Genomic DNA, 13,316 nt, shown 5'->3' with positions numbered 1-13,316 from the left:
CGATCTGTCATTGGCGAAAGCCGTGTTAAAATTATTGACTCATAATTGAGATCAAATGAAGATATAAGCCAACGTATTCAGTAGCAGCAAAATGTACGATATGTGAGCTAAGTTCATCGTACCAAAAGCTATATCGGTGCGGGTTTTGCAGGGGCGATTTCGTTGTGAAAGACAACAACGAGTTGGACGTTACCCACATTCAACCGGTCTTGGAATAATTTTCGACACTGTTTGAGACATTTTGTTTTTAGAACAATTAAACCTAGTATCAAGCCAATTACTGTAGTTGTTTAATTGTTTGATATAAAATTTTAATAATCACCTCCTATCCATTAGCTTCGATGATCCACCTCATTCAGAAATGCCTATCTTAAATCTCTATTACACCAATAACTTTATAAATGGCGTGAACGGGCTTAAGGCCTGCCCTTGCCCAAATCAACTAAAGCAATAAAAGGTCCTTATCATTGTGTTAAAACAAATGTTTTGCGCCGTACGCCCAGTTCAATAATTAAGCATTATCTCGAGCAGCTAGCTTCTAAGACGAAATAAAACCTGTTATCTTCATACTTTTACCACTAATATTTCCTGTAACTCCGGAAGAAACCGCAAAACAGGGCAAACAAGCCCGTTTCAGGACCATCTCTATCTGTGACCTTAATTCTCTAACAAGCGCACATGAGATTCGCAATGACAGCAGCATTTATGATTATGTACCGCTGTAGTCTTAAAGTGAGCCACCAGCGAGTACAACCACATCAACTCTAGGACAACGGACGTCTTGTGCGATACTGTGTATATGGTACTGGTCTGGTGGCTTTAACTAAACGATGACTACCGCCCTCAACAGGGACGCCTTCCAGTTTGGCCTGCTACTCGTTTGAAGCTCTGATTCTTCATTCTCCATCTTCGGTGCCGCTGCTGCTGCTGTCGCCTTCTCCGGTGGGTCTCGAATGGAAGGTGGTATCGCGGCCCTCTCGCAGTTTAGCGCGGCCTGCGCAAAATACACATACACCTGGCTCGACTGTCGCGGCCGCCAACTAGGCCAGCGAGGACCATTACACATAGATGTATCTCGACTGTGGTCAATGGTAAAACGAAACCGGGGGGCACTTGAGCCCGATAGCTGCAGCAGCAACAAGCCCTTGTGGTAGTTTGTGCCGTATTAAGAAGCGCGACAATTGCCACTGCAGCTGCTTTGGTCTCGAACTAGGACCCGCCAAAATGTTGTTTAATTCTCCCACCTTCTGATCAACGTGCGCGAAACGACAGCTCGTCATCGAATGGAGAAAGGCGAAATGGTCGCTGAGCATCATGCAGTAGCCGGTGTGGATGATGCGTGAGTGACTATGCGAATATTACGGTCACTTGACTTACTAAACAAACCCGCTTCCTTCTTCCATTTTCATAACGTACATCTATAAGCATACGTGAGTAGGTGCGCGTGCCTTATAATTAGTGTGACTAATATGTCGTCAACAAATCTTAGCGCTACTGTTGGTGTAGAATTAAGGGAACGACCAAACAACGACAGGGCAGTCATCTTGTAATTTCTATCGCCTCCAACAAGACATGTGATGGACCGGAAGCTACATTGTCTGTGCGGATATCGGCAGGTGCCAGTTCGCTAAGGGACACTACAACTTGTTGATGGTTGACGGGCTAGGTGTCTTCGTCCGCGATTCGGGCTCGGCCTGAGCTCGCAGTTCAGACGACGAAAAGTGTCTCTCCATTTGGTGAACCGGACAGAGCGTTAAGGGAAGTAAGCACCGATGGTTTGTGGAATCTCCTAACTTGCGACAGCTGCTACTGCTGACTGACTGACTGACTGACTGATTTGGCAGGCGATTAAAAGCTGCCTCTAACCTACCTATTAGATACATAGCCGAAAGCAAACGTGACTGAGACGTGGCAACTAAACGCTAGAGGAAGGCCCCACACTTGGATGTCGGTCCGATGTTCGCCTGATTGTTCTCTGATCTCAGAACGGACGCGAATCCGTAGTAGACGGTATACGAAGCCAAATTATAATGAAAGGTGGATTAACGACTCTATCGAAGGCATTGCGAAGGGAAAGCATCTTAGAGTTAGTCTTTGTATGTGGCATTGTAAAAAGCCCATTTGCACAACTTTCTCAAACACTGCAGAAGTTGTGTGATCTGCGGTAGCTGCTTGAAAAGAAAGGTTTTAAAAAAATTGAAGTTTTTCTAATGGATCCTTGGCACGTCCTTAATTCATTTGCAGACTTAAACTAAGGCCGCACGTAATAAGTGCATAATACTTACTGTCAACCTATCGAGCAGTTGTGCGATGCGCAAACATGTTGCGTATGAAAGTGATGTTCGAAACCGTCTAATGCCGTAGTTTAATAGCAGAAGTGCCTGTAAATGTATTTTTTTAGATATTTCACTTAATATTTGGCCTGTTCAGAATTCACTATTATTGTTCACGTTGAATTGAAGAAAGCGGTAGAACCGTTTTGGAATACGCTCCAGAAATACTTAGCTCGAGTAGATCGAACGGTACGTTTAGTCTACCGCAGATGGTGTAGGTTGATGTGTTCCATGTAATAGACTATGCTTTCTGTCGTACCACCGCGTTGACTGCCGTCTACCATGCTGATCAAGGCGTATCGGAAATGTTTCTATAAAACTTCATCACGGAAAATGTGCTTTTGTTTTTACCAAATGTGTTAATGTAAAAAAAAATCATGCATGGCCAGAACTTCGCCCGAACCAGCATGACACACCTGTTACACAAACAATTGAATAATGAAGGGCTCTTTTTAGTATGCGGAACCAGCTAGCTTTTAATAGGCCGACAATGTATGCTAAATCGAAATAAATGTTTAGATTCAATTTAGACATTCACCGATTAACCAAAAAAAGTCTATACAATGAGAGCTGCCTAGATTACGATGGTTGTGAGCGAGTCAGCCATAGCGTATCTACTTTAAGGGGTGTACTGTCCGGTGCATAACGCACGGCATCCTTCGTTAGACCGTATGGCTTGAGTACTCAGTACCATTGATCACGATCGGACTTTGTAGGCTATTTTGGCGAACGTCGAAAAAACCTATTTACTTGTAATACTGCATAAATTTCTTGCATAAATTTGTTGTATACATACGACTATCGATCTGCGTGTTTCGAAGAGCACACGATTATCGGAGACATTGAAAAACTATTGTGATTTTGTTGAACAAGCTTACCTGCTCTTGTGCTTGCCGTGCACTAGACCCATTGTTTTATGAAGGTGTTAATTAATCGTAGTCGCCTGTTACCTATCTGTCCCCAAAGGCTGGTCTACCACGAGGCCCATCAAATCATCTCTGAGTTGAACCTTGATCGATATTCTGTTGGTACAAACGTACTTATTTACATTAGCAACCTCCACCTTGAAAAATGTACACTCCAATATATCTGATACGAAGATTACTTTCTACCAAAATCATCATTATCGATAATTTTAAGTTCAAGATCAATTTGCCACGCACGAAACGGCTGGATGTGATCGCGCGCCTTCTACAGTAATGCCATTCTTTCGGTAAAAGATTAAAATCAACACGCTATTTCGAACAGGCGGAACGTCACCCGCTTTTCTAACTGCAGCTGTCAGAAAAATACAACAGAACAACGGACCACAAACAGTGACAGCACACCACTTGCTATCATAAATACTGAAAATTTTTCGGTTACTTGCTGTTTTATCGAAGTACAGAGGAGACTTTTGTCTAACGCCAACACCATAATGGGTGGGGCCAGTTCGTTACTTCGAAAATTTGGTCTTCTCAAAGGTGCAAATATTACTATCCTCAATAGTGTGGATTGCAATTATATACCCACACGATACGGGTACTCCAACTCAGATACCCCTAATATTCGCGTCTCGACAGAGCGGTTCCATTACTGTCGACCGCTCAGGTTATCTCGACATCTTCTGCCAAAGACTTCATTACCTGTTTACACAAATAGATACCGTAACAAAAAAGTGTTTCCTAATCTCAGTTAATCGTCCGCGTTGATCGGAACGACCGTTGTAGAGACGCTGATAATTTATTATCGATACGAACTGGATTTTGGCTTACCATTCTTTTTTCGTTCGTAAGTGGTCGATACGAAGTAAATGTATTATTAGCGATTACAGCGCCATTGTGCTTTTTAAATTTTGCATTATTTAACACTAACTGACACAGAAGGGAGCTACGCGACAAGTTAGGTTACCTTTCTCGTAGATCCGGCTAAACAGTGAATATAGGACGTCTTACTCTCCAGGCTCGTTTTCTACTTTAGTTCTATCGGAACAACAATCTAATTTCCTCTGTTCGTTAATTTTATTTGCCTCATATAGAGTTCTGTAAGTAGAGCTGGGTATGCCTTTTTAGCATGATGTAAATGATTCTTATCGCCTATTTTTCCTGTCCTGCAATGTGATAGAATCGGATTATAAGGCGGCTGTAGCATAATCACTGCTGGCATTGGCGGTCTGAGCCGGGGGAAAGCTAGTTCTGAGGATATGATACGGATAACGACAATATGGAGCTGTCTGGGCCGGAATAGCGGGCCTGCAATATCATGGGGGATCGACAGGACGAAAACAGAAAAAAAAACGCAAGCGAAGGCAATTATGGAACTGGGCCTATGTAGAAATGACACAGCCGCGATAAGTTAACAAGGACGAATCGGTTCGCTCGCTTAGGATCATGCGCGTCTCGGCACTGGTAGCATCACAAGGCTGGTGACACTGAGTCTGAGCCATCGAGCAAGCGTTCAGAAGTCAACGGAACATAGATGTGTATACTAGGAAATTTGACAGAGTATACAGACTTAATGACGAGTGGCATTACGGGTGTACAGACAATAGCTGACTGGCCAAATCAGCGAAGCATGCGGCAGTTGATGATGACCAGATTATTCTGATGCTCTCAAAGACCGTGTGCGTGCATCAGACTTCCGTGCTGTGTCGAAATATAACGTGGTACCCTTTGAAGTCAGGAATCACTTTGTTACGAATTCGCGGTACAGGACAAATTACCGAAAAAAGATCGATACATTTAACGATGTTGTTTAGAAACTTGCCATTGTGCTAATATGATCTGTAACGGTAATCTGTAGCAAGTCGATGAGTAAATGGGTAACCATTGACAATATAGACATTGTAACAAATGGAAAAACACGAGATATTAGATAATATAAGAAGTATGCATTCTTATCATGCGGAGGACAGGTTTACGGATCAAATTCTCTTGTATTTTTTTGGCAAACACCTGTGATTAGCTGATTTTAGTGGATTTTTGCAAAAAAAAATCGATCCTTAATTGAAATATAATTTACATAAAATTATATTAGTAGTACAGAAAGCAGCACCTCCAGCAACGAAACAATGCAGGCCTGTATAACCTCCATAACCTCAATGATGTGAACATCAAAGTCCGAAATAGAAATTGACAACAGCCCCAACTTAAATTTGATAACGATTGAAATTATCTTTTACCGAGAGAGTAATTTTCTTAAGAATTTAGTTGCCCGACTACAGGCCCAAATTATGGCCAGACATAGAGAGAAACAACACACCTCGAGTAATCTAAGCCTCATAGGAGTGTTTTGCACATGCTGTTGGAATAGTGCCCATAGGGTAAGATCGCTGGTCGTTAACCGTGTTGGCTCGCAGGTACCATTACTGAATGTTATGTGCTTAGGCGTTTGCCGAAATTACGCAAAGTCATCGTGTAATGTATACGTATTCCACGTATGAATTGTACATGTTCCTAACATTATGACTAGAACCGAAAAAAGGGCTTGTACATCAACATCAGTCAAGGCTTCGATAGCCTCAGCGTCTCGATATGGCCCTTCTATTATCAAATCTACCATATACAACTAGCGATTTAAATTGCATGATTTTGTATTAGGATGAACTACCTGGACCCATTAAGGGAAAAAATCAATAACTGGAATAATAGCATGGTGTTTAAATTAGGTTCGTATAGCTAACTTTGTGATGTGCCATATTTGCAATACTTTTCTTCTCAAGCGCCTTTTGTTGATACAGATGAATTAATCATCGTATTGTTTTAATGATTGGTATTACTGTGCTTCCCTTGCTAGAGAGGAGCTTGTCTAGAGGGTGACGATGTCTGCCACTTCACCGGGGGTGACACTCAGTGGGGCCTCCATTCCCGGGGGCGGCTATTTTCCTGAAACATTCCTTCAAATGAGCAAGCGAATTGCTCAGATGACACAGGTTTGTATATATAGTACGTATATCGTTTTATGATCTCAAGTCAGAAAAGTGTCAATTAAAATTTAGTTTATCACATGGGTATTAAACTGCATCATGCACCCCTGAAGTTTAGCCTTAATCCGGACTTTTATTTGCTTCCTTGTTTCCATTTGTTTTCTGGCAATTAATTAAGTTACGTTAAGTGTGATAGTGCTATGAAGCATTGCTTCAGACGCTCGAGTCCTGTCTTAAAACGTCCCATGTCTACGCCCGGTTTCGAACCTAGACCAGCGTGCATTTCCCCAAGTTGAACGTATCTGCACAAATTCATTTTACTGATCCAAATTAATTCCATTGTCAGACTAGTCACCACAACAATGAATTGGCAGAAGAACTCTAGATCTAGAGTCTTCACATAGGACCACATCTAAGACACCATGGGGTATAGTACTGCGTAACTACGAAATTAGCAATATGTTCTGTTAGATCGAGTGTAATTATAGTACATCCAAGGCCGTTCGGAACTAGAAGCGAATGGAAATTGTAACACTGAGTTATAACCCTGTTTTTTTAGATCAGTGGACGACATGACCGAGCGATCATTTTACAACGTTAAACGATCGTGGTAGCGATAACTTGTTGTAATATTCCCATTTTTCGAATTTCATTTACCATATGAACTCACTTTAGGGACACTTGTCAGTCTCTATCTCGCTTTTTTGAGTGGCTGGTTGTAATTTACCCTGTAAGAGGTCTATAATTATAGAAAGCTTATATTAAAGGAATAACTACAGCCAGTTTTATGCATTCGCGCATCGAACGCTGCGCATCTATCCTAACCTTCGCCCCGGCTAAAAGACACATAGCATTAGATCTGAGCGGTGATTATTTTTTGGGGCCACGTTGCCCTGATTTTGGTAGCGGTGGCAGTTGCCGAATCTATTCGAATACGACTAGACACGACGGGATTCGCGGCAGTTAACCTAGACAGGCAACACGACCTAGTTCTATCATCTGGCACCCGGTGCAGGATAGGCTACTCACTTCGTACAGCAACAGCAGTAGAGATGTTCATGCTTACACAGATGGACGGATAAAAGGTGCACGCAATAAGCGCGCGAAATACGAAAAAAATGGCTTATTATATGGCCTATAGAAGGCCATACGCCAACTTAACCACGGCATTTGGAAGCAACATAATGCAGGTTAATCGTAGTGGCCGCACGAGACCCAGTCAGCCAGCCAGCCAGCTAGCTAGCCAGTTGCTTTGTTTAAGAGCGCTCGCAATCGACGAACGGGTTGAGTTGACCTCGACATTTTGTTTTATGAAAAGCTCTTTGTATAGTGCTATTGTCTAATGGCTTTACATTGTGGGTTTACAGCAGTCGCGATGGTGAAAGAAGCACTGGGTGTTCTCCTGCTGCTAATACAGTATAGCTATAAAGCTTATTTCCCTCGTGTCGGTGGTAGAAGTATTTCTTTGCCGTTACGCCGCAGAGATTTGCCCACGAAGTAAGAAACACGGCGATATATATAACGACAACTGTACAATAGCAAGTGTATCTCCCTTTGACACAAACAAAGGAGCAAAACTGGCGACGAAATTAAAAAAAAATGATTGGTCTTTCTGTTCTAGATAGCTGTGTATGTTGGGCGTAATGCGTCATACATTCGGCTGATGTGACCAGGCACAAGAAGCTCCTTTACTTATCATCTCACAAAGGCCTAAAGCAGGCACTGATTAATAATAGAAACATAGATTGTTTGTAACTGTTGTCATTAGGCGTGCAACTAGTTACGTAATAATAATATATTTACGTGCTGCGATATTGGCTCGGGCATGAGCCAAATCCTGTGTACAATGTGGACAAATTCCAGGTATTGAAAAACGTAAAGATAGATCATTTAGTTTAGTCAAGCTAGCTGGCCTTTAGTACTGATCATTTATTACCAATGTTTAGGTTCTGAACGAACACCTTAGGGCGTATATGCTTATGAATCAACCGATCATATATGTCGCTCGATCTATTCCACGGTAAACGCATGCTGTAATATTATAATTAGATTATCCAAGACGCCTTTCTGGGTGGCGTTTAACGATTGCTTGGCCTAAGTGTGCGTAAAATAATCGGGAAACAAGTGCACCATCGATGCGTTGCGAGACAGCGACGTGTTGAAATATTGGTTCTGGAGGGACTACAAACTAACAACACGCGTTCATGCTAAAGTAAACGAGGCACGATACCACACTGTTCCACTAGAGTGTGCAGAGTCTGAATTTATCTTAATAGAGCCAATAGATAAATGCATGTTTCCCGCCAGGTGTGACAATTTTTTAGCAGTTGTTTACGTTTAAGAGTGACCGTTCGAGACGTTTGCTTTCGTAGCTGATAGTTTTAGTCATATATTTATATTTTAAATGTAAACAAGGTGAGGGGGCAGTATATTGTTTCTCTGTAGTAGTATCTAGACTTTTCTATGCGTAGCACAATGGGAGGTTGTAGATAATCCTATATGATCCACTGATTGTCAAAGATAGATATTTAATGGCCGTAACTTGACCTACAAGTCGATAGTGTAGGCCTATTTCGGCGTTTTACATTGAGAAACGGCAATTGGTTAACGGTTCTTAAATACGAATCGAAAAACAGCCAGCTTCATCAGTGCGTTGCATTACCTAAATATGCGTCAGGACAAACGTAGGCAATGCAACGTACGTCGCGGTCCCGAAGCTGTGTTACGATTACTTTAGACGTAAGCGAAATTTTGATTTACTGATAGCACAACGAAGAACATAAGTAACGGGGCCTGTTGTTAGTAGTCCATCTCTCTTCCGTTTGACGTATTTGATAGTAAGTTCTCAAAACGAAGCCATTAGCTCATGTATTCGTTAGGCGAAGCGTAATATTTGTACGCTGTTGATGATGCACTATCTTTTCTTGAAGAGTATTATTGTAAAAAAAAACATATTGTGATCTATATTCAATGATAAAGCTAACGGATTGTTTCCTCTGGTTATATCATTCGTAATATGACATGATTTTAGCTAATTTACACATGTACGTAATGGGCAAAATAATGTAATGGGCTAGCTTTTTGCTACGCATAGCTGTACAAAAATGTGCGTATCCTTGAGGGGTATCTTATCTATGTTTATCAGCTTCTTATATCAATCGTATATGGGCTTAACTCAAAACGCTGCGATGTATCTAAGACGAATCAGAAGAGGATGCCTTTATATGTCCATTTGAACTAACGTACCCACCTCTGAATGCAGGTAATCTACTCATTAAACAACAAGATTGAGGTGCAAGATTTAGCACTGCATGCTATCAAGGAGCACTACGAAAATTCACTCAAAAAGTGTCTATATGACGCGTCGAGTCAACAGCAAAAAGTACGAGTCTTTTTTTCTTTCATACGCAAATCAACACGCTAAAGTTAGCGAGATGACATTTCACAATAAACTCCAGCTCCGACATCCCCCCTCCTATTTAAGCAAAAAGAAGCCGATTTTTTTAACACTTCCTTTTACATTAAAGGCCCTCCAATATTACGAATTACCGAAGGTGCCGTAGTTTCAGCTGCCTCCTACAGCAAAGTCTAGAAGTAAGGTCCGTGTGGCCATGAGAGCTAACAACTTGAGCAGGAACTTTTTCTAATGTGTCTAACGACAATCGTTTGATTTATTAATAGATAGTCATGAGCGCTACTTGCATATCACCACGAAATAGATGCTTCTTGTGGTAATTCATTCCGTTAGCTATCCCGAGGCTAAAATGTCAAACTGTGACGCCTTCGAAAAGGACCAACGATTATGGCGCGTCAACTTGGTCCTGTTCACCTGTTAACAGTTTTCTAGACGGCTTCGTTTCGATTTCAGAACTATACAATGCTGTCCTATGGAGCGATTGGTAACTACTATACAATTAATATCACAGTGAAAATAGAAACCCGAGCAGTAACCTTAACAATCATTTGTCTTTATTGCTCCGGTCACCGACAAACAGGCCGACGATACGCATCGATTGGCATCTCATGTTCAAATGCTGGAAATGCAATTAGCCGTAGAACGGGAGAAACACCGCAGGTTACAGCAGCCGCAGCAGCAGCCGCAGCAGCAGCAATCGAGCTTATTCGAGCAGACGACCACAACACCTATCGCTACGCCACCTGTAACTAGAGATCTCGCCATGCTCTTTCAGGAACTGAGAGGTTTGTTCTTTTACACCTGAGCGTCGTAAAAGACAGTAGTCCGCAACGAATCGTGCGGAGTAGCCATCTACGTAATCACTTGCACGATTACGTTTAAAGGCGGCAAAGCGTTAACTTGAAACGCCGCAAGCGCATTTCCTTTTGCATAAACAATGCTCTTAATTGGCTAATCGGCTGAGAGCAAACGTCAACAGCTTTCCATATTTGGAGCTTCGATCTAACTTGCGCGTCTTAACGCTACCATAGTAATTACCAATATTTGTCTAAAAAGAACTTAAATTGTCGATATAAACATGTAGGATTAGCTGTATGTATTACGAAGCAGGCAAACTACAGGATGAAAGACTCGTTTAGCGCATTCCCTATTAACGGGCTAGCCACGAATCTCGATACCCAGATATTATGGGAATTTCCTAGCCAAATCGTGGCTTCTACAAAATAATACTTCAATTTAATACCAGCGCCACATACATTTGGACGTCAAGTAATTACATATATATATAAACCAATTACGAAAATTATTCTCATCAAAAAGTCAAATATAGGCCATCGTTTCATTGCTTCCATGCGCTACGAAGGCCAAGCGGTGATGTAGATTATGCTAAAACAAGCTAGCTTTGCTAATATGCCTAATTACTAAGAAGTCTCCAGAGTACTAAGGCAAGTTTAATCAAGATATCCTAATAGTCATAAAGGTTATATTAGATGTCGGTAATAAATGAGATGGCATCATTGAGGATTTCTCGGCCGCAAAAAGCATACGGAGAGCTGTTTACGAGGTTTTACAGGACAGGCCGATCACCTCCTGACTTTACGTCCGTTCGTACAAGAAACGTACATAAATGAATGCAGGTGTGAGCGAAGACAACCCCCTAACATGCCTGCAATAGGGGCGCCCTTATAGCGTCTCCTTATTTCTTTAATACTTTAATTTATTTTAGACACGTCCTAATGCCATGGCATTCACAGGAATACAAATATTTTATTGGCAAGTCCCTCCTACGAATGCATTATACAGTTAGAATTTCTGCCTGCGTATTTTTTGCCACTTCATTAAATGTGAAATACTCTGTATAAATATATAAATGTGAAATTGTCAAGATACTTTTTCAGACTGTCGAAAAGCTTCGTTCTTGATCTGTACGTTTGAGTACAATTTGAACTCCGCTTTTATAAGAATAGTAACATAAAATCCAATAAATAAACATAAGGCCTAACTACGATTAGCATGAAGCTCGTCAATCCTTAAATTGGTGTTAGATGTTTCACTAGACGTTTGTCTACTATTTGTATTGCATCTTATTGTAGATAAAGAAACCGAATTTGAAAAAAAATTAAGTGAATTCGAGCATTTGCATAATGAGATGGCAGCTTTTTCGTCCTGCGTGACAGCCGTGCCAACTTCAGATAGGTCCAACAACGTCGACAGCGCCTGTTGTAGCACCGCAGTCGACAGCAGCGCCATTCAACAAGGGTCATACGAAAAACATCATGTACTTCTAACAACAACGACTGATTTCGAGTAAGTACAGCTGCTTGTTAAAATTTTCATTTGAGACGTCCACCGCAAGGTGCAGCAACTTGCGCCTAGTTCGAGAGTAAACCTGAATGAAAAGAGTAAATCGATCTGGACATAGATACTATTGCATAAACGATTGATACTTAATGACTCGTGATACGTAGTCATACTCGTACACGCAACAGCCTTTGCACTTGCAACGGTACGATGTAATTCCTTCTGAGGATGAATTCTCTTGGGCAAAAACTTCTAATGACTCCAGAGAAGCGTATATGAACTTGGCGCCTGCGTTACTAACCGTAGGCTCATTAGATCATGGGGAAATTTTGTTTGAATACTGCTTTCGGTGGTCGAAGGACTTGATACAAACTTTCAGGATAAACGAGCTAATCTAGACAAAGTGTTTCACAGCCTATGTAGTCGATTCACCCTTTGTGCGTACACGGACGACGCAAGTGCTTCAGCCAAGGCTAAACAACACATTGATAACCTGGCAAAAACAAAATTAATTATTTTGCAGGTTATCGGAAGACGCGATGGCGGCGGCCTGCCTCAAACGAAAACGCAACGAGACGGCGAATAATCCCAGCGCTCTCGTCAAAAGTGGACCTTGTTCAGGTAATAATAATAGCAGTATGAACTTACTCACCTTAAGAAAAATTGATGAACTTATCTGTTAAATGACCATTCAATGAATTTTAACATTGTCTGGCTTCTGCAGTATCGAAATTAATTGCACAGTTCTCGACGCGTAACGAGGACCCGAAAGAGGTTAGCGATACCTCAGCAAATGTTGCTGCTTCGCTTTCGCCGTCGCCGTCGAGTGGTGTCAAGCTCAAAGCTATTAGCATTGACAGGAACAACTTCCCTAAGGTAGGATTATTACTCGACTGGAAAATTATTCATTTGGCTAAGTAATTTCTATATTGGGATAATAACATCAACATAAGCCGTCAGAGGTTAACCAACTCATTTACATAAAGGACTACTTTTAATAAAATACATTTGTATATTTATGTTAATATCCTCACACTATATGTAGGCTAGTATAGTCTAAAGTAACAGTAATAACAGAATACAATGCAGAAGTGCAGAAACTCTTGTTTTTATCCAAAAATAGTTTTATTAGAAATTTTGCGCTAAGGAAGGCTTGGACAGTTTGTACGATAAAACCACTTTTTTGCAAATTCAGACCCATAAACATATGTTCAGACAAGATTGTATATATTCTCCAAAATGTACATCTGTGGCGCAATACTACTTTTAATACAATCCTGTTTTGAATTCTGAAGTTTAAATTAAAAAAATGCATCGTGTTGAGACTGTTTACTTACTGTAGGGGATAGTAAATTTACAATTA

At 41.2% G+C, this 13,316-nt stretch overlaps 1 protein-coding gene across 4 annotated transcripts in view; it reads left to right on the top strand.

Annotated features, from left to right (window-relative positions):
• Window positions 1-1,090: 1,090 nt before the first annotated feature.
• The window catches only part of LOC111264588 (uncharacterized), a 76,030-nt gene continuing 63,804 nt past the window's right edge, over window positions 1,091-13,316 (top strand). The window contains exons 1-7 of one of the 4 annotated variants that reach the window (XM_086970126.1): window positions 1,091-1,762; window positions 6,108-6,243; window positions 9,500-9,619; window positions 10,233-10,437; window positions 11,746-11,959; window positions 12,477-12,574; window positions 12,678-12,829. In XM_086970126.1, the coding sequence (XP_086826252.1) occupies window positions 6,133-6,243; window positions 9,500-9,619; window positions 10,233-10,437; window positions 11,746-11,959; window positions 12,477-12,574; window positions 12,678-12,829 (900 nt within the window). In that variant the 5' untranslated portion in view covers window positions 1,091-1,762; window positions 6,108-6,132. Of the gene's footprint in view, window positions 1,763-6,107; window positions 6,244-8,896; window positions 8,977-9,499; window positions 9,620-10,232; window positions 10,438-11,745; window positions 11,960-12,476; window positions 12,575-12,677; window positions 12,830-13,316 lie in introns of those variants that run through there. The other 3 variants (XM_022840644.2, XM_086970128.1, XM_086970127.1) reach the window with 3 other exon arrangements.

The sequence above is a fragment of the Varroa jacobsoni genome, unplaced genomic scaffold, assembly GCF_002532875.2.
Source record: "Varroa jacobsoni isolate VJ856 unplaced genomic scaffold, vjacob_1.0 scaffold_878, whole genome shotgun sequence".
Classification (NCBI taxonomy): Eukaryota; Metazoa; Arthropoda; class Arachnida; order Mesostigmata; family Varroidae; genus Varroa; species Varroa jacobsoni.
This window is presented reverse-complemented; position numbering and strand designations above follow the sequence as displayed.